General features: G+C 34.4%; 1 protein-coding gene across 9 annotated transcripts in view; it reads right to left on the reverse strand.

Annotated features, from left to right (window-relative positions):
• LOC128211003 (Kv channel-interacting protein 4-like) overlaps window positions 1-19,785 on the reverse strand; it is a 422,182-nt gene that overhangs the window by 130,298 nt on the left and 272,099 nt on the right. The window contains exon 1 of one of the 9 annotated variants that reach the window (XM_052915376.1): window positions 13,242-13,309. The exons of 6 other annotated variants lie outside the window; for them this stretch is intronic. In XM_052915376.1, the coding sequence (XP_052771336.1) occupies window position 13,242 (1 nt within the window). In that variant the 5' untranslated portion in view covers window positions 13,243-13,309. Of the gene's footprint in view, window positions 1-6,065; window positions 6,342-13,241; window positions 13,310-19,785 lie in introns of those variants that run through there. 2 more of the 9 variants (XM_052915375.1, XM_052915379.1) reach the window with 2 other exon arrangements.

The raw sequence follows: 19,785 nt of genomic DNA on the forward strand, positions 1-19,785 counted from the left end.
AAAAATTATAAAACGCGCTTTAAACATGTATCTCCGTACTGATTGTATTTTGTGTTTTTTTCAATCTATTGACACGTCCAAAAACAAACACATTATGTTTTATAGCCTGCCATGACGGCAATACGGCAAGCATTGAGAAGTTCACATACTCCCTAGAGCCAAATAAAGAACAATTCTGGATTCATCCAGAAAATGAATTGCCTTGACAGCGAATAATTCTCATTTGTAAAGCAAACATTCATTCCAGAAAACAAAACAACCGCTTGGTAATTTGATAAGTTTCTACTGTATATAAGCGTTATTACAGTATCTCACGTCATTTTGGCTGAGGGAATATGGTGTGATTGCTTTGTCAAGCGTATTTATACATGTTGTCCGGAATATTTTTGTGCACTATTTTTTTAATTACACATAATGAATATCAGTAGTACCTAGTTCCTAGTAGTTTAAATTGATGTGAACTATGATATGAACGTGTCTTGTATACAATGAGATTTCAGCTTCTAATACTATAGTAAATTAATCTCCGCTACGCAATATAGTATCACCATTAACAATTTAAAGAAGACTATGGCATAACTCCTGTCACGTAATACACGCTTCTTATATTACCCTTTATTCCCACATTTAATTGTAAATGATATGACATGGCTTTCCCTGCTGTGTATACTGTTACCATGTATGAAATTAACACAATGACCAATAACTGCTAAGGCGTGTTTTATTATGGTAATAATATGGCGGCAACTTAATACATATATTTTTTGTCACATGATGTATTTAATGTTATGACATGCCTTTCCCCGCTGTGTATAATGTTACCATGAATAAATTAACACAATGAAACCAATAACTGCTAAGGCGTGTTTTATGTTGAGCGTTAAGTGCTCACTTCTAAACTTGTTATTCAATCTTGAAAAAATGTGAAACGTATACATTATAATATACAAGACCATGTGCTTATCCAACGCTCGTTTCTTTTCCAATATGCGGTATTTTAGGACGTTTTTTTTTCTGCAATTTCTTCACGGTGATTGAGAGAAAGAGCGAGAGAGAGATAGATAGAGAGAGAGAGAGAGAGAGAGAGAGAGAGAGAGAGAGAGAGAGAGAGATGGAGTGAAGGAGGAGCGAGAGAGGGAGAGAGAAAGAGAGAGGGAGAGAGAAAAAGAGAGAAATAGAGAAAAGGGGGAGAGAGAGGGAGAAAGATAGAGGGAAGGGGGAGCGAGAGAGAGAGAGAGGGCGAGAGGGAGAGATAAAGAGAGACGGAGAGAGAGAGAGGAGAGAGAGTTATAGAGAGAAGTGGGAGCGAGAGAGAGAGAGAGAGAGAGAGAGAGAGAGAGGGAGAGAGAGGGGTCGAAAGGAGAGAGAGAGAGAGAGAGCGCAAATATATTGCTAAGGGAAATAAACGTTATAGATCCGATACTTATTTCGCTGATTATCACTTCTTTCACATTCTCCTTTTATCAACACTGACGTCATTAAATATCTCCGTAAGGATAACATTCGGTGTATCCGCTTAGCTCTTCCCGCAACAACTTGTAAAATAAAGGTAACACATAACAAATTTGCACGTATTCCGATCGTATAGTAAAGAAATTATTCTAACATATGGACTATTTCGCTAATGCATAACAGCGGAAACGGTCTGTTAAAAAAACTTTCAAGGACATCTAGACGCTAAGCTCTGCACACATTCCAATCTTATTATCTAATTCATAGACTTAAATTGAGGAAATTAATAAATGCTGGAACTTGCAATAATAGTATCGGAACCTTACTAGAAATACATCAGTAGTAATCATTACCGATTACTTGAGTGAAATTTTAGCTTAAATGATAAAATAGGAAATCGCTTTACAAAGAAAGCTGGCGATAAACAAACAAATTGTATTGACAAACTATGATGAGATTCCTTTATTTCTGTAATATCCGGCTGCGTGTGAACTATTTTTGAACAGGAGTTGTTATTATGATCAATATGCTTATCAAAATGATTGACATAATCTATTGGTATAAGTCCTATTTTTAAATTTTAAGTATTTTTATATAATATATATCAAAATAAATGTTTTGAATAATAATGACTGCATATTATATGCAAACATAAACTAATTATCATGCACACTTGTCAATAACCAGGGTATGTACATGTAACGAAATTAAGGGGTGTTTTATCTATTCTAATACATAACAAGATAAACCAAGTGATCTACAAGTGAAACAGGGATAATAAATTATAACAACAAAGTTAACAATTAAAACTATTTTTTCATCTATACGGAGATAGGAACTGCTCAAGATTGTGCGTTAGAAAATATAAAGAGTCGTTATTTAATGATCTACGGAAGGACCCGAAATGAAACCGTTGCCTGAACTAAATTCTTTATGTAGAACTTTAAAATAATATTTTATCATGGTTTGTTGATTTAATCAAATTGCATTAATCACGTGGGAGAATGTGCAAGGATTCTCATGTTATTAGTTAAAGTCCCAGTCTAATTTATTAAAAGCGTTGCAAAATATCCCTTGGTACATCTTCATATAATTGGAATCTGTCACCAGTTATCATTGGCGCCAATCAAGTCTATGTTATACCACTACTTGAAGTGTCATTAAGGTGGGTAAGGAACTCACATAAAGCAAACGGTAGAATTTAGAAAACCTTCAAATAGATATTTATTAGCTACCCAAATCGATTTTGCAAACGTTCAGTTTCAGAAATGTGACAGAAATTTGGACGTATTCAGTATAAAACATGAATGAACTATTGAGTGCGTGACTGAATAATGCACTGTACTCTAAGGCGCGTTGTTCAATAGTTTATCTTATTTATTTCCACATTTGAAACTTTAAACAAAGCTTGTGATTTGATTCGGTCTTGTCTCCTATAATGTTGTGTCAAATAGTCGAATTGAACGATTTCTACAGATGCAGCCTGGGAATGAAGTTCTGCATGTTCTATGCAGATTAAATCAACAAAACCTATGGTTTATCAATGGACAAGCATACCACGAGGGCATAGTTTTATTATAACACTGCACCATTCCACAAATTCATCGGTCTAGACACAGATAAAAAATATGTATTCATTTCAGACTGTTATCCAGGAAACGAATGAGTTCGACCGAGCAAATTTCTCATTTGTAAAGCAAACATTCAACCCAGAAAGCGAAGAACACTCGGTAATTTGATTAACTTGTATTGAACTAAACCGTCGTAACAGTTACTCTCATTCATTTCGAGCAGGACGGCTGACGGCTTGTTAGCTTCGTTCACTTGTGACCCATAGTGTATTTTGTTTCAAAAAATGAGAAAAGAAACACGAAACGTCCAACTTTGTAATTAAGTGGAATAGTGATGAATGAGTGGACTGTTAAACATTCGGTAATGCAACAGTCAATTATAACCACGGCCCCCAGGTCTTGGGAATAGCGGGGATTTTGACTTTCGGTCCAGCCAACCCCGGGTAAAATCCCCGCCCTGCGGGGGCGAACTGATGGTAAAATCCCCGCCAAATGACCCCGCATCCAGGGACCCTAGGTAAGGCCAATTCCCCGCTATATGTTGCGCAAAGACAAATTCACCGCATTCACCCGCCACTGCGGGGCCACCTGAAAGGTAAAAACACGGCCCATTTTCCCGGCCATCCCCGGTATACCCCGGACCTGGGGGGGGGGGGGGCCGTGGTTACAATTGACAGGTGCATAACAGTCCAGGGACCGCAGTTTTCTGAAATAAGTATCGATAATATTTTAACAGCAACCGACAGCCGCTTGTGCCTATGCCCCATATAAATCTGAGACAAACAGTTACAAAGTTCGGATATGAAGTGTGAGATCATAGCTGAATTACGCAATGCAGTCGATTCTGCCGGCGACTCTCATTAAGATATCCGGAAGATATATATGATGAGTAATAGACGCAGTACAAATATAAGCATAATGAACATTCTTAAGGCGAGTTTAGAGCTTGTTTTATACTTGCACAAAAATAATGAAAATCATAATATGATATTTTTTTTTTTTCGAAAAGCTTAAACGTTTGTAGTAAAATAGTGTTGTCGTTTTTATTGTTGTTTTTTCTTAATTATCTTCTGTTGTTTTTGTTTTGTTTTTTCTTTTCGATTGTTTCTACTTTTTCGCTTTTGTAAGTAGACATCGTGAGAACTCCCATACTTTCAGTAGATATCATACTCATTAAGGACTTCTATGTTGATATAGATTTCCTTCTAAAATGAGTATTTGTTTTGTTGGAATTGTTTTTTTGTTGTTGTTTTTTGTTTGGTTTTGCCTTATTTTGATACCTTTAAAATTTCCTTAATCAATCGATTTAAATAGCAATATATTGTTAAATAATATAAACGGCAGTGTGTTTTATTTCCAGACAAAAACAGTTTTGATACTTACTGTCTTAAATGTACTCCGATTTGATATCCATAACCTCTGTGTTGCAATGTATATATTTATTTTAACAAATAAACGGGCCATCGAAAATGGTTCCAAAAAGAAAAAGATATCCGGGAGCAGTATATCATACGGAAAGAAATGAATATGTGTAATGGACAATATCAAGATCGAATATCGACAAAATTTATCAAATTTAATAAAATTATTAGTGGGTGTTTTAATTAATAGTCAATCGTTTTAATACGTTCATGAAATAATTTTGGAATAAACAACGACTTTGGTGGTGATTAAAAAGTAAACATTCTAAGTTCAATGTCGGCTAGAAAACCTTTTAAAAGGACGAACTTTAACAAGTATTCTCGAAAAACAGGTCATGCAACAAGTTACAAAACTAAGGGTCAGCTAATGAAAAGTCACAAAATATACCCGTGTTTAATAACAATAATAAATACACGCTGAAAGTACTTGCCAATCAAGCGTTTGGCTACAAAGTGGTTGGTGTGCAATTAGGAAAATATGATTACGTCACGTTCACGAGCATTCATTTAAAGGAACGCTTTCCGTTTATGACTTCGACATAAGACGTTACGTAAGACGTAAAACAGATGGCTAGTTTGAAGCCATGGTTCAATATATATCCGTTGTAAACCCGTTCAGATTGTTACAAATGTTTGGTAAAAATGTGATATCACTTGACCTTTGTTGAACACTTTATCAGGAATATATATCGACACAGAATCAGAAACTGTGTCTAGCCTGACAATGATTGATTGTTTTAAATCATGTAAATGTGTGCAGGGCATGCTTCTCTCAAAACTGACTTTAAGGAAGTGTTTCACCTAGATGTATGTAATCTTGAAAAAGTCATAAATCATTGTTAACGATAAAAATCTGTTGAATTGTTTCTGCAAAATAATCCCGACGAGATTGAACATTTGTATGATTTGCCTTTAGCTCACCACCTCCTATTTTGTAAATCAAAAATTTCTTAAACGAGCTAGGTCAAATGTTTGATATGGCATCTCATGCAAATTTCTAATGATCAGAAAAACAATGTCATGTTAGTAAATTTTCTTTGAAATAACATCACACATGATACACAAGCTTGAACATTGGCTTTCGTCACCGTGATATATGGAATACCGTATTATATTTTGTGACTTTTGACCCCAGACACCCTAATCACATACAAAGTTTTAGCATATGTCAAATATGAATAATACCTTTGATTAATAATTATTGGCTTTCAAATCAAACAAATAAGTTCCTGCATGCCCTCTTTTTGTCGAGTGCAGATTGACCGTTTTTGATTTTATGCTAAAATGCACAATCCAGAATACAGAAGTGTTCAAGTGTAAGCCTACCAGACCTCTGGCAAATGGTACGATACCTTTCAATATGCCCAGTTACGTCACTGATGTTCAGTTAAATTTGTTTGAATTCGGATTTTGCCGTTGATGACAGATAAATGTTGTTGTTTTAAGTTGCATATATCGAAGTAACTTAGCTTTACGTTAACATTAAATCATACTACACTACACTTATTTTACTCTACGAGTAAGAATGTGAGCAATGCAATTAATTTCTTGAGCAGACAGTTGTATTAGGCAATGATCAAACGATTTTAGGTTCAACGATCTGTTCATTAAAATGACTTACTTTTATAATTGAACGTCAACCAGTAAACGTTTTTTTCCACATTCGCAACTGCACAACGGACTCACAATGCACAGTTCCAGAGAAGACCATGTGCTGATAAATAATGTATAACTACGTCACTTGTCTACTTTGCCAAAACACAAATAAAACATACTCCTCAAGTCAAACAATGAACGATCGCTATATTTCCCGTTATCTCCTAAAGATGGAATCTTTGCTAGAAAATAAGAGCTCGTAAGTCCGTAGCTGGAACCAAGTTAATTGTGTTCTCATAAATCCACCTGTTAGTGTTTATTTTCCAAATTGCGGTATTTGCTGACATTTTGCTACGATTGTTTTCTTGCAGCAGATAACATTTTTACCTACATACATAAGCTGTCCACACTTTTTGCACAGTTTCCTAAAAAACAATAGTGTAAATGGTAACGATAACTTATCAACACAAAACGCAATTCAAAAATACACGCTTCAAAGAAATCCTTTCAGAATTATAAATAAAGACAGTTCTTACACTGTCGAAATACGTTCCACTGAGGAAAGATTTACAACCAATAGATAATCCAACCGTCACTCGCAGACCTCAATTGAGACAAATACATCAATGCTGGAATAATATTAGTATCTGAACCTTATTAAACATATCCCTGTAGTGAACGTTAACCGAAGCCCAGTACAGAAATATCATAACTGGATGTTTGAAGCAGTAACTCTTTCAATAAAATCCAAGGTAATCGATTTTAATAGGAAATTTCTTTAAATAAAAGGCTTTACTTGCTTTCTGGTGAAATACAAACATATTACATAGTCAAACAATAGCACGTTTGAAGTTACTTTCGAGGTTGTTTCCTTCTTGCACAATAGGTTAAGGTTGCATCGATCGTTTATGAACAGGACTTTCCACAAAACAATGATAAAGTTTATTTTTTGTATAGGTAGTGCATTTTTGCAGAATTATATACTAGTCTTTGTAGCTGGTCCACAATTTTACCGTGAGAAACTGTATTATGTGTGTGGCAATATTCCAGTCTAACGTTCGACTTTAGGTTGTTGTGTAACAAATGTTATTCATTCTGCGTCTCTCAGGGTAAACTAACAATCAAATATAAAGATCGCAAACGATCCACAATAAAAGAACACTCACTTGACAAAAATGGTGTTTCCAATATCTTTCTCAAAACACATGACGATTTATTTAAATTTGAAGGAAGCGAAAGAGCGCTACAGTGGATCAATGCATTTGTCATTTTTATAATTTAAACTCTAACTAGTTGTTATGCAAAGTTTTGTTTTATGTACATGTTCAAATTATTTCTGCAGCATCTGGCTTATTCGACTGTTATTCAGCTTTCGAAACAGTTTCAAATAGTACAATGTAGATATTGTTTCTAAATACTGAGACATTCAAATCGAGTTTGGGTCTTATCTTTTTTGTAAAGCGAAGGAAGATAATCTCTGAAACTAATCATTATGTGTGTATACTGGCTGCATTAAGATAAGGCATACTTGTCATTTAGCATGTCATCCAATTAGTTGTGTGTTACCATTTCCGAAACATTCTCGGGCGACTTTAAAGCGAGAGATTATCAAGTTTAATTACACCAAAACATTTAGGGAAAACGTTTTTCGATGACTAAATACATCTTCAAACATGCATTGGGTGAACATATTATGTCTAATTACGAGTCCAAAGTAAGAATAATTATTGTGTAGTTCTACATCTAAAAGTTTAATCGAAATTGTGCTAAGTGACATAAATGCTAAATGTTAAGATAACGTTTTCGCTTTCCCGCCTCGATATATGTCAATTTGTTAACAACAAATCAAATAAGTTCAACCCGCGGCTAAGACGGTCAAGATTTTACGATATGTATTTAGAGAATAAACGTATTCGTGAAACTGTTTACGAGTGCCCGACCTACCTTCTTACAATAACCATATGCTCACCATGGGTTTAGAAATAGCGTTACACAAGGATATGGACTATGACCACTATGATAAAAACATTCATCATTCCTAAGATAAAAAGGTCAATAAGAGTCAATTACTGAAAAAGAAGCGACGCATATAAGTGTATCGTCGACAAGAACGTTTTAGCAATAAATGTGTGCATTTATATCCCTTATTTAATAACGTATGTCATATCGATAGAGTCTAGGTATGACCTTTACAGCTCATTAGCCCGTAGTCTAATCTGTACTTGTGGTCTCAGGAAGCCACTTGGAAGCGTTACGTCTGCAACATCATCACTGTGATTGAGGAGGAGAGCATATTACAGTAAAGGATGATGAACATCATTAGTTGAATAAATTGTATTCAAATTCTAATTTTATTTTCAATGACGCCATTAAATATATATACGTAAGAATTACATTTTGTGTGCTTAGCTCTTTCTGCTTCAACTTGTAATAAATTGATAACACACAACATGTTTGCACATATTCCAATCTTATAGTTAAAATATTCTTTGATCGTATGGACTTTCCTGCTAATGCATACCAGCGCAAACGGCCTGTTATAAAACGATTCAAGGACATCTAGACGCTAAGCTCTGCACACGTATATTGCTGTGTCATTACGTATGACTGATGCAACAAATCAAACGGCATAATGTCAAATGCCAAAGTATACGCCTTTGGGGGTTCATAAATATTAAAGCTCTCACACTGTGGAGGCACTTAGCAAGCAGATAAACCCGTTGGCCAATATAATATCCAAAAACGTCACACGCAGAATTTAATTGGAGTAATTAATCAATGCTGACACTTGCAAAAATAGTATTGGATTCTTACTAGGAATGCGTCTGTAGTCATGGCCGATTATTTCTTGCTTATCGATTTAAAATAGGAAATTGCTTTATAAAGAAGGCTTGAGATATACAAACAAAATTGTATTGACAAACTATGACGAGTTTACTTTATTTCTGTAATATCCGGCTACGTGTGAACTATTTTTGAACAGGAGTTGTTTTTATGTATATTAAGTTTATCAAAATGTTTGACACAATCCATTGTTATTTGTCTTATTTTTAAATTTTAAGTATTTTTAATAATGCATATATTTTGAATAAAAATGACTGCATATCATATGCAAACATAAACTAATTATCATGCAAACTTGTCAATAACGAGGCTTTGTACATGTAACGAAATTAAGGGGTGTTCTATCTATTCTAATACAGAACAAGATAAACCAGGTGATCTACAACTGAAAAGGTGATTTAAAAGTTTATAACAACAAATTGTACAATTAAAAATATTTTTTCATCTATAAAGAGATAGGAACTGCTCAAGATTGTGCGGTAGAAAATATAACGAGTCGTTTTTAATGATCTACGGAAGAACCTGAAGTGAAAGCGTTGTCTTAACTAGACCTTCATTCTGTAGAACGTTAAAGACATATATTATCATGGTTTGTTGATTGACATGCGAATGCTACTTTGAACAGAAGTTGTTTTATGTATATTTTAAAGAGATCATGCATATTTGTCAATAACGAAGGTTTGGGCATGTTACCACCTAAAGTTGTGTTTTATCTGTTCTAATACACAACAAGATTAACATGATTAACAAGAAGATAAACGAGTTCATAGTGTATAATAAAAACGTTCACAATGTAGGATATTTTTCACCTATAAAGAAATCGGAATTACTCACAATTGTGCTGCCGAAATTATAACGACTTAAAATTAATAACATCAGTACTTATATAACGATCTACGGAAAATATAGGAGCCCGAAATAATAGCGTTGTCCGACAGAGTCCTTATTTCTACCTGTACAACGTTCAAGATATGATTCGTTGATGATGGAATCGTTTCTTAATCATTTTTATTAAACAGATGGGACAAAGTTCTAGGGTTCCCTTGTAATAAGTTTAAAGCCCAATGTAATTTGTTAAAAGCGTTGCAAAAACTGCGTTTGTACCTATAGTTACGCTAGACTTTAAACTCAAGTTTACTTTTTGTTGAGACGATATCTATTAACTACCCGTAATCGCTTTTTACAAACGTTCAGTTGCTCGACCTAAGTGACATAACTTTGGACGGATTTAATCATAAAAGATGCATGAACTATTGAGTGGTGAATGGATAATGTAATGTACTATAAAGCGCATTTTTCAATAGTTAATCTAAAGTATTTCCACATTTGTACCTTTAAACATAGCTTGTGATTTAATTCAGTCCTGTCTCCTATAATGTTGTGTCAACTAATCGAATTGAACGATTGTTACAGATACAGCCTGGGAGTGAAGTTCTGCATTTTCTACGAAGATAAAATCAATATCAAACATATGCTAAATAAATGAGCAAGTAAACCACAAGGGCCTAGTTTTGTTGTAACACAACTTCACACATTCATAAGATCAGACAATGACAGAAAAATGCATTCATTTCAAACCGTTGCACAGAAAACGAATGGATTCGTCCGAGCATATTTCTCATTTGTAAAGCAAACATTCAACCCAGAAAGCGAAAAACCGTCGGTAATTTGATTAACTTGTATTGAACTTCATCGTTGTGACAGTTTCTCTCATTCATTTCGATAAGGGCGGATATTGACTTGTTAGCTTCGTCCATTCCTTACGTTAGTACTCCGTTAATATTTACGGCGTATTTGTATGTCTTTCTGTTAAAGGCAATGGCGTATTATGTTTAATGTATGTCTCAATAGTTCGATTGATGTTTTTACTAGAACAAGTGTTATATAAGTCCATATAAGTCCATGCGCAGGTGTTTGCCTATGATCAAGGCCATTCTGTTTACATTGTCGTAATAAGGCATAAAAAACAGCTATTTTAGCTGGGTCAAGATGATATCGATATTAATTCATGATCTACCCTTGGAAACTTGTCACGATAAGCGTCCGAGTAAGGCCTTCCTGTCGATTAAGTTTTATCTTTAAAACCACCATTCAGCGTATAAAGCACGTTGTATTTATATACACATATAAAAAGAATATATTTTGTAGATGTTTTTTTAAAGATTTTGTTTTACTTCCTTTGTACAGTTGCTCCGACTGTTTTTATTCGTTGAAAGAAGGACTTGCAGTGAGTTCTTCTACGTTTAGATTTTAATCTTTCATAACCCATTGTATTTAAGTGGATAGTGGTTACGATTAGGCTTTAAATGATAATATTGCAGTTATTGTTAAATGCTTGGACAAGACTTGGCTTTGGTATCAATATTTAAGTTAAAAATCCCAGTAATATCCTGTTTGGCTGACTGTTCCAAGGTAGTCACACCAGCCTTTAATAATCAATTGATGTTGATGAATACATGTTGTTTGAATGTTGTGTCTCCCTTTTATTTTATGTTAGGCCTAAGCCATGTGCCTTTATTTGCATATTTATTTACTATTTTGCTACTGTGCCTGTCACTATATTTGATAAATGATTGTCACTGAACATTCTCAGACCAAGAGTGTATAAACTAACAACGTAAGAATTGTTTAGAGTTATTTTAAGATTAAGATCAGACAATTATTTATGCCATCTATAGTTAGCAAATTATATTCATCCTTTTGCAAACATTTTTCGTTTTCGTTTACATTTGATAGCTTAATGATAAACGCATGCAACATTTGGCGGCTGTCAAATGTTTCCGATGAGACTATACTAGTATCAAATTACGTTCAGTATCTTAAAAAACGCTCACGTAAAGAATTATACGAGCATTTAACGCAACGAAACGATTTCCTTATTCTACTAAATACGATTTAACGTCTATTGGGATGTCAAGTTGTGAAGAGTGTAGTGTAAAAGTTATTAAGGTAATTGCTTTTCCGACGAAATCGTTTTATAATAAATTTAAATGGTAATATCAATATAATTGTCAACAAAATGTATGGCCAGACGAATGTGCCTCAGATCATTCGATAAGGCGCGGAAGACCTAAAGTGTATTTCGTTTCGAAAAATGAAGCGTTTGGCTACAAAGTTGTTTTTGTGCAATTAGGAATATAAGATTGAATCATGTTCATGATCATTCATTAAAAGCTTTCCGTCCATGACTTCTACTTAAGAAGTACCTTAAGACGTAACATACAAAATAGATGGCTAGTTGGAAACCATGGTACAATGATTACATCCATTGTTAACCCTTTAAAATTGTAACAAATGTTTGTTAGACATGTGAAATCACTTTACCTTTGTTCACAACTTTTTTTATTAGGAATAAGAGTCGTCATAGAATCAGAGACTATTTCCCGCCTAATAATGATTGATTGTTGTGAATTATGTGTGTAGGGCATGTTTCTCGCAAAACTTTCTTCAAGGAAGTGTTTCACCTAGATGTATGTTTATCTTAAAAAAAGACTTACATATCTGTTAACGATACTTTTTTCGTGAGTTGTTTTCTACCAAACAATGCTGACCCGATTGAACATTTGTATTATTAACTGTTAACTCACCATCTCCTACTTCGCAAATCATCAGTTTCTTAAACGAGCAAATTCAAATTTCGTATGTGGCATCTCACGCTAGTTTCACAATGGTAAGAAAAACAATATTATGTTAGTCAATTTTCTTTCAAATAACATCACAAATGGCACACTAACTTGAAAATTGGCTTTTGTCTTCGTAATTTATGGAGAACCTCCGTTTGTGACCTTTGACCTCAGGCCTCTGTAAGTAAGTTTTCAATGCCGTAAAACATTATTCACATGCAAAGTGTTAACAGTTTTCAAAAGTGTATAATTCCTTTGATTTATTGATAATTGTTTTCAAATAAAATAGAGCAAATACGTTGCCGCATGTCTTCTAGTTTGCCGTGTGTAGTTTCATAAGTGCATAAAAAAGATAATTCTTATGACTCCAAAGGCTCTAAATAAATGTCAAAATGCACCATCTAGAATACAGAAATATTCAAGGGTAAGCACATCAGACTCCTTGCAAATGGTTTTATACCATTCAAAATGACCAGCTACGTCGCTGGTGTTCAGTTAAACATGTTTGAATTCAAAATTCGACGTTGATGTCAGATAAATGATGTTTTAATTTGCATCTCGAAGTAACTTACCTTTACTCTTACACTAAATTGCACTACACTACACTTATTTTATTCCAAGAGTACCTATGTTTTAAGAACGTGTGCAATAGAAATAATTCCCGAAGAGAAATCTGTTTCAAGCAATGATCCGAAGTTTTTATGCACAACGATGTGTTTATTAAAATGACTTACTTTTATAATTGAACTTCAATTTTCCACTTCAAAATGTTTTATCTTCCATATTCGCAAATGCACAACGGACACAATGCACAGTTACGGAGAAGACCATGCGCTGATGTGTTAATCACCAGTATATAATGTATAACTGCGTCATTTGTATACTTTGCCAACACAAAACTACAACATACTGCTCAATTTGAATAATGAACTATCACTATCCCGTTATCACACAAATGTGGAATCTTAGATACAAAATGACAGCTCGTAAGTCTGTAGCGGGAACGAAGTACTTGTGTTTCATAAATTCACCTGTAAGTGTTTGTGTTCCAAATTGCGAAATTTGCTAACTTTTTGCTAAATCTGTGTTCATGTATCATAGAAAGAAAAACACAATCCAATTTAAAAAGGCAAGAATGAATATAAACGTATATATTTTCGAATTCTTGTGTTGATTAATTCACCCCTCGTTCTTTCTTCTGACACCTATTCCGTCAACAGATACATATGGGTTCGAAATGGTGTATCCTCTACATGCTGCAATGAGATGGCAGTAATACCTTGCAACAGATGATATCTTTATTATCTGCACTCATAATATATCCACACGTTTTGTAATCCTTAAAAAAACATATCACAATAATATAAAAAGTAACGATAATTTATCAGCACCAAACACAATTTAAATGCAAAAATACACGATTCAACGAAATCCTGACAATTATAAATAAAGAAATTTCTTACACTGTCGAAACACATTCCAACGAGAAATGATAAACAACCAATAGATAATCCAAACGCGCTCGCAGACCTCAATTGAGACAAATACATCAATGCTGGGGCAAAAGAAGTATCGGAACCTAATAAAGAGTTTGCCTGTAGTGAACCTTAACTGAAGCTCAGTACAGAAATATAATTACTGGATGATTAAGACAGTAACTCTTTCAATAAAATCCCAGGTAATCGATTTTAATGGGAAATGGCTTTAAATAAAAGGCTTTACCTACTTTCTGTCAAAATACAAACATATTACATTGACAAACAATAGCACCTTTGTAGCATATGTCGAGGCTGTTTCCTTTTCGCACAATAGATAAAGGTTGCTTTGATCGTTTTATGAACAGGACTTTCCACAAAACAATAATAATGTGTATTTTTGTATAGGTAATGCATTTTTACAGCGTTATGTACTAGTGTTTGTAGCTGGTCCACAATTTTACCGTGAGAAACTTTATTGTGTGTGTGGCAATCTTCTACTCTAACGTTCGACTTTAGGTTGTTGTGTTAAAAAATGGTATTCATTCTGCGTCTCCCAGGGTAAACTGACAATCAAATATAAAGATCGCAAACGATCCGCAAACAGAAATTCTGGTAGTAAATCAAGCTTCATTGAAAACAATTGTGTTTCCATTATCTTTTTCTTGAAACATGGTGATTTATTTCGAAATGAAAGACGCTAAAGCGCGTAACACTGGATCTATACATCTGTCATTTTAGATAATTTAAACTCTAGCTAGCTTACATGCCAAAATGGGTAACATTTACATGTTCAAACTATTTCTTCAGCATCTTGCTTATTCGAATATTATTCAGCTCTCAAAAGAATTTCAAATAGCACACTGTAGATATTGTTTTTAAATATTGTGACATTTATATCGAGTTTGTGTGTCTCTATTGTTTGTAAAACGAAACACAGAATGCACATGCGCACATAATGGCTGCATAAAGATAATGCATGTTTGTCATTTTGCAACATTTATGCTATGTTATCCAATTAGGTTTGTATTATCATTCCCTAAACATTCTCGGGGGAATCATCTACAGCGATGAATTCCTAGTTTAGCTACACCAAATGCTTCATGAGAAATGTTTTTTGATTACGAAATACATGTTAAAATATACCTTGGGTCAAAATCATATGTCACATAGTTCACAGTTATGACAACAATTATGTTCTTCTACATCGAAGGATAAAATCCAAATTGTTGTGACATTTATTAAAAAAACACTAAAATTAGCATTTTTCGCTTTCCCGCATCGATATACTTCAATGTGTTTACAACGAATCGTATAACTAATATTTTAAAAACATAGTCGGGTGTTTACTCCAACCAAGTAAAAAAATGATTTGACGATATATGAGTAACCCCAATCCTGTTAACGGTCACGTATGCACGATCTAACCCGTAACAATAACCAAAGGCTAATCATGAAATTTAATAATATCGTAACACTTTGATAAAACACATGATCACTTAATGCCAACTGCTCCGGGGGCGACCATTGCTCAGCAAGATGTTAACATAGATACGTATTCCTGTGGGTAATGCCATTGACATAGAACAAAAAAATTCATTCAAAAACAAGAAACACGAAACACGAAACAAAAAAACAAAAAAAAAACTCGAACAACATGCTACACATATAATTTCTAAATATCAAGGGTTGTTAGGTACCGCCTTGGCAATATAAGTTAACTTGGGGTTGAAGTGTTTCGTACGATGCCTGATGACACTTTACATAACCTAATTAAACGTACATGGAAAAGCTTCTGGAGTTTACCAGTAAACGTGATGATGATATTTGTTTATACAATTCAAATTCCAAACGAATCGCTTATTAGGTGACGGAGAGCAAGAGCAGAAGAAAAGTGTGCCCGTTTTGCTATTGATAGTTAAGCATGGCAAGCCTTTATTGACACCGAAGATCCCAGAGTTCTATGTGGCATACTTTGTTGAACACCACAGTGCAAAATAAGACAATACTGAAATCATCGGTACAACTACTTAAGTAGGATGTGGCGTATCCTAGAAAAGAAAACTAAATAAAATCAAAGTGATTTAAAGGTACGACATAAATCTTTGACGTGTGCCCGCAAAAGATAAAAACTGTATATCGATGGACAAACTCATATGGGCATTTCAAAAATACTTTTTCCGAGCTACATCGTACAAGAAACAAATACAAATATTTCAACATGTTTTTAAGCAATGTCTGTGTCGTATAAAGAAGCCCTTTCTTCGAAAGAGTATGATACCAAACCTGACGGCACAGTTAGCAATTGTTCGAACGCCACTCAGCCTCCAAAACAAACGCCTTTAATAGAATGTGAAGCAAACGCATCTGCTTCTACCTACAAACTCCAAAACAGGAAAGCGGTATTCGCCTTTTTAAGCGATATGGCAAATCGAAATTACCGGGAATAATGCAGACAAGCCATCTGGTGAAAGTGGTGTTAACGAAACCAGCAGTTCATCCGCCTCCCGATAGATAAGGTAAGTAGAAAAGTCGAACGCTTCATTGAAAGGAAACGCCTATATAGATGCGACATCGAGGAATCACAATTACAACAGCCGCGAATTCAACCGCATCAACAGCTCGAACAACAGGACGATGTCGAGCCATGGAGATTCTGCAATGCTGATAAAAACACTAATAATTACTAAGAGAAATAAATGTCAATAAGATACCATTTCTGAAAACGTAGCGGTGCTGATGAGTTTATCGTCGACAAGGACTCAGCATTGTTTCAATAAACGGTAAATGTATAATTTATTACATTATTAAGAACTATCTCATACAGATAGAGACTTGGTACGCACTTTACAGCTCATATATTAGCCTTAAGTTTGATCTGTAATTGTATTCTCAGCATGCCACCTGGAAGCGTTACGTCTGCAATTTCTCCACGGTGATTGAGAAGGAGAGCAATTTACAGTTATGGGAAATGAAGAGCTTTAGTTGATTAAAGCCTCTTTCATATTATTTTTATTACCACTGACGTCATTAAATATAAGCTTAAGGGATATATTCGGTGTGTCTGTGCTAAGCTCTCTGCAGCAACTTGCATTAAATAGATAACACACAACAAGTTCGCACATATACCGATCATAGAAAAGAGATCATTCTAACGTATGGACTTTAACGCTAATGCATTACAGCGCAAATGGCCTTTTATAAAACGTTTGAATGAAATCCAGACGGCAAGCTCTGCACACTTTCTAATCTTATTACTTTCCCACAATGATTCATCATAAGCTTGGACATATGGCTGTCTCATAACATATGTACTTTCACAACAAATCTAACGATATATTTCCAAATGCCACAATAAACGCATTTCGGTTTCAAAAGAAATGGACCTGCTCTCACGCTTGGTGTCACTTTGAAGGCAAAAAGGATCAAGGGCCAATGCTAATCCTAAACGTCACATGCAGACTTAAGTCAACCATGCTGTCACTTGCAATAATGGTGGTATCCGACCTTAACTAGAACCACATCTGTAGTTATCATGGCCGATTGCTTGAGTGAAATTTAAGTTAATCGAAGAAATCGGTTAAGACAGAAGGCTGGCAATAAACAAACAAACCCCAAAATACATTTCAAAATAGTAAACATCATACGTAATGCTTTAAGTTGTGTCATAGTACATTTATACATGAGATGAAAAAGTGAACAAAAAGTGTAACTATTCTTATTCCTTGATACAATTCAAACGATGATTATAGTTTTATTATAACACTGCACAACGTCACAAATAAATCAGTCTAGATAATGAAAACAAATAAACATTCATTTCAGACCGTTATAGAAGACGTATTTGTCCGAGCATTTTTCTCATTTGTAAAGCAGACACAGAGAGCGAAAACCGTCAGTAATTTGATTAACTTGTTAACATATTTTTGAATAGTATTCTTAGAATATTTACGGCGTATATGAACGTCTTTCTGTAAACGGAAATGATGTGTTTCGTATTAAATGTAGGACTAAATTGTAAGTTTGATGTTTTTACCACCACAGGTGTAATATGATTGCATGCGCAGAAATTTGCAGCTAATCAAGTACTGTAAAAGATTCTAATCGGTACGGATATATAACCACAATATATCAAGAGTCATAACACCCAAGAGCCATTCTGTTTACATTGTCCTAATAGGGCAAACATAAGACCAGCGAGTGTAGCTGGTTGAAGATGGTATCGATATTAATTCATATTCCTATATTGATACGTTAAGCGTGCGAGTACGACTTTCTTGTCGATGCAGTGTTATTTTTTTAAAACACCATTTAGTGCACGTCACGTTTTATTTATAATTTTATGTATACATGTATAATATATCAAATATCGTGTTGTTATCGTGTTGCATAATTTGTATGAGTTTCTTTTCACAGTTGCTCCGGCTGTTTTCATTCGTTGAAAGAAGGACTTGCGGTCAGTATTTCTATGTATATAATTTTAACTTTAATAACCCATTGTATTTAAGTTGATACACTAGTTGTAAACCCCAATGAAATGTTGTTTTGCTAACTGTCCAAAGGCAGTTTCACCAGCGTTTATTGATCGATATATGCTGATGAATACCTGTTGATTGAATACTGCGTATCTCCCTTCCATCGTATGTTTGGCCTAAGCCCTTTGTCATTAAATGGATATTTATAAACTATTTGGCTACTGAGCCTGTGCCTATTTTAAGCAATGACTGTCACTTAACATCCACAGACACGGAGTGTATTAACTTAGAACGTAAAATAGTTCAGAATAATTTTAAGAAAAATGCGGAGGCTTTCTTATGTAATCTATAGTTGATTTACATATATTGTACGTTTTTGTCGACATAAAATAGCTGTAATATATCACATTCAACCTTTGACGGTAGTAAATTGTTTTCGATGAGACTATATAAAAATTGAACTACGTTTATTTTCTTGATTTATACTAAGATAAAACATAAACATGACGTAACGATTTTCTTATTCTAATTAATTCGATAAAACGTCTATTGGGAGGACAAGTTGTGAAGAGAATAGTATAAAAAATTGAAGTTATTGGCTTTATTTAAGAAATCGTTATTTAAATAATTCTTGAGAGTAATAAAAATTAAATCGGCAAAAAAAGTATGGACAGACGAATGTGCCTTAGCTCATTAGATCAACTTTCCTTTATGCGTAGTTGCATAAGGCGCGGAGGGCATAACGTGCATTTCTTTTCAAAAATGAAAAAGAAACACAATAAAAACTTCCAAATCTGAAATTAAACTAAAAGGTGAGGAATGGATGGAGGCTGTTTTACATTCGGTCACAGTCGAAAGAGCGAATTGGTCTCAAATAAATCCCTATTTTTGAAAGATTTTGAAATTGTCGAAAATATTTCAACAACAATCGATATTAAAATGAATAGTGAGGGATAAGTGGACGATTACCATCCAGAGAGCGTATTGTTCGGAATGACGTTCCTACTTGGAAGAATGTTCGAAAATATCGGTAATATTTTAACAGCAACCGACAGCTTTTTGTGCTTACATCCCATATCAGCCAGAGATAATGTACGGATATGAAGTGTGAGATGACAGCTGAATTATGCCATGCCATCGATTCTGCTGGCGACTCTTAGCAACCCCGACCCCTGCCTATTTCAAATAGGTTTGAATGCCGTAAAACAATATTCACAAAGCGTACGCATTTTTCAAAACCGTATAATTCCTTTGAGTTAATAATATTGGCTTTTTAATAAAATCAATGAAATGCGTTGCTGCATGCCTTTTTCACTACCGAATGTAGT

This window comes from Mya arenaria, chromosome 12 (assembly GCF_026914265.1).
Source record: "Mya arenaria isolate MELC-2E11 chromosome 12, ASM2691426v1".
Lineage (NCBI taxonomy): Eukaryota > Metazoa > Mollusca > Bivalvia > Myida > Myidae > Mya > Mya arenaria.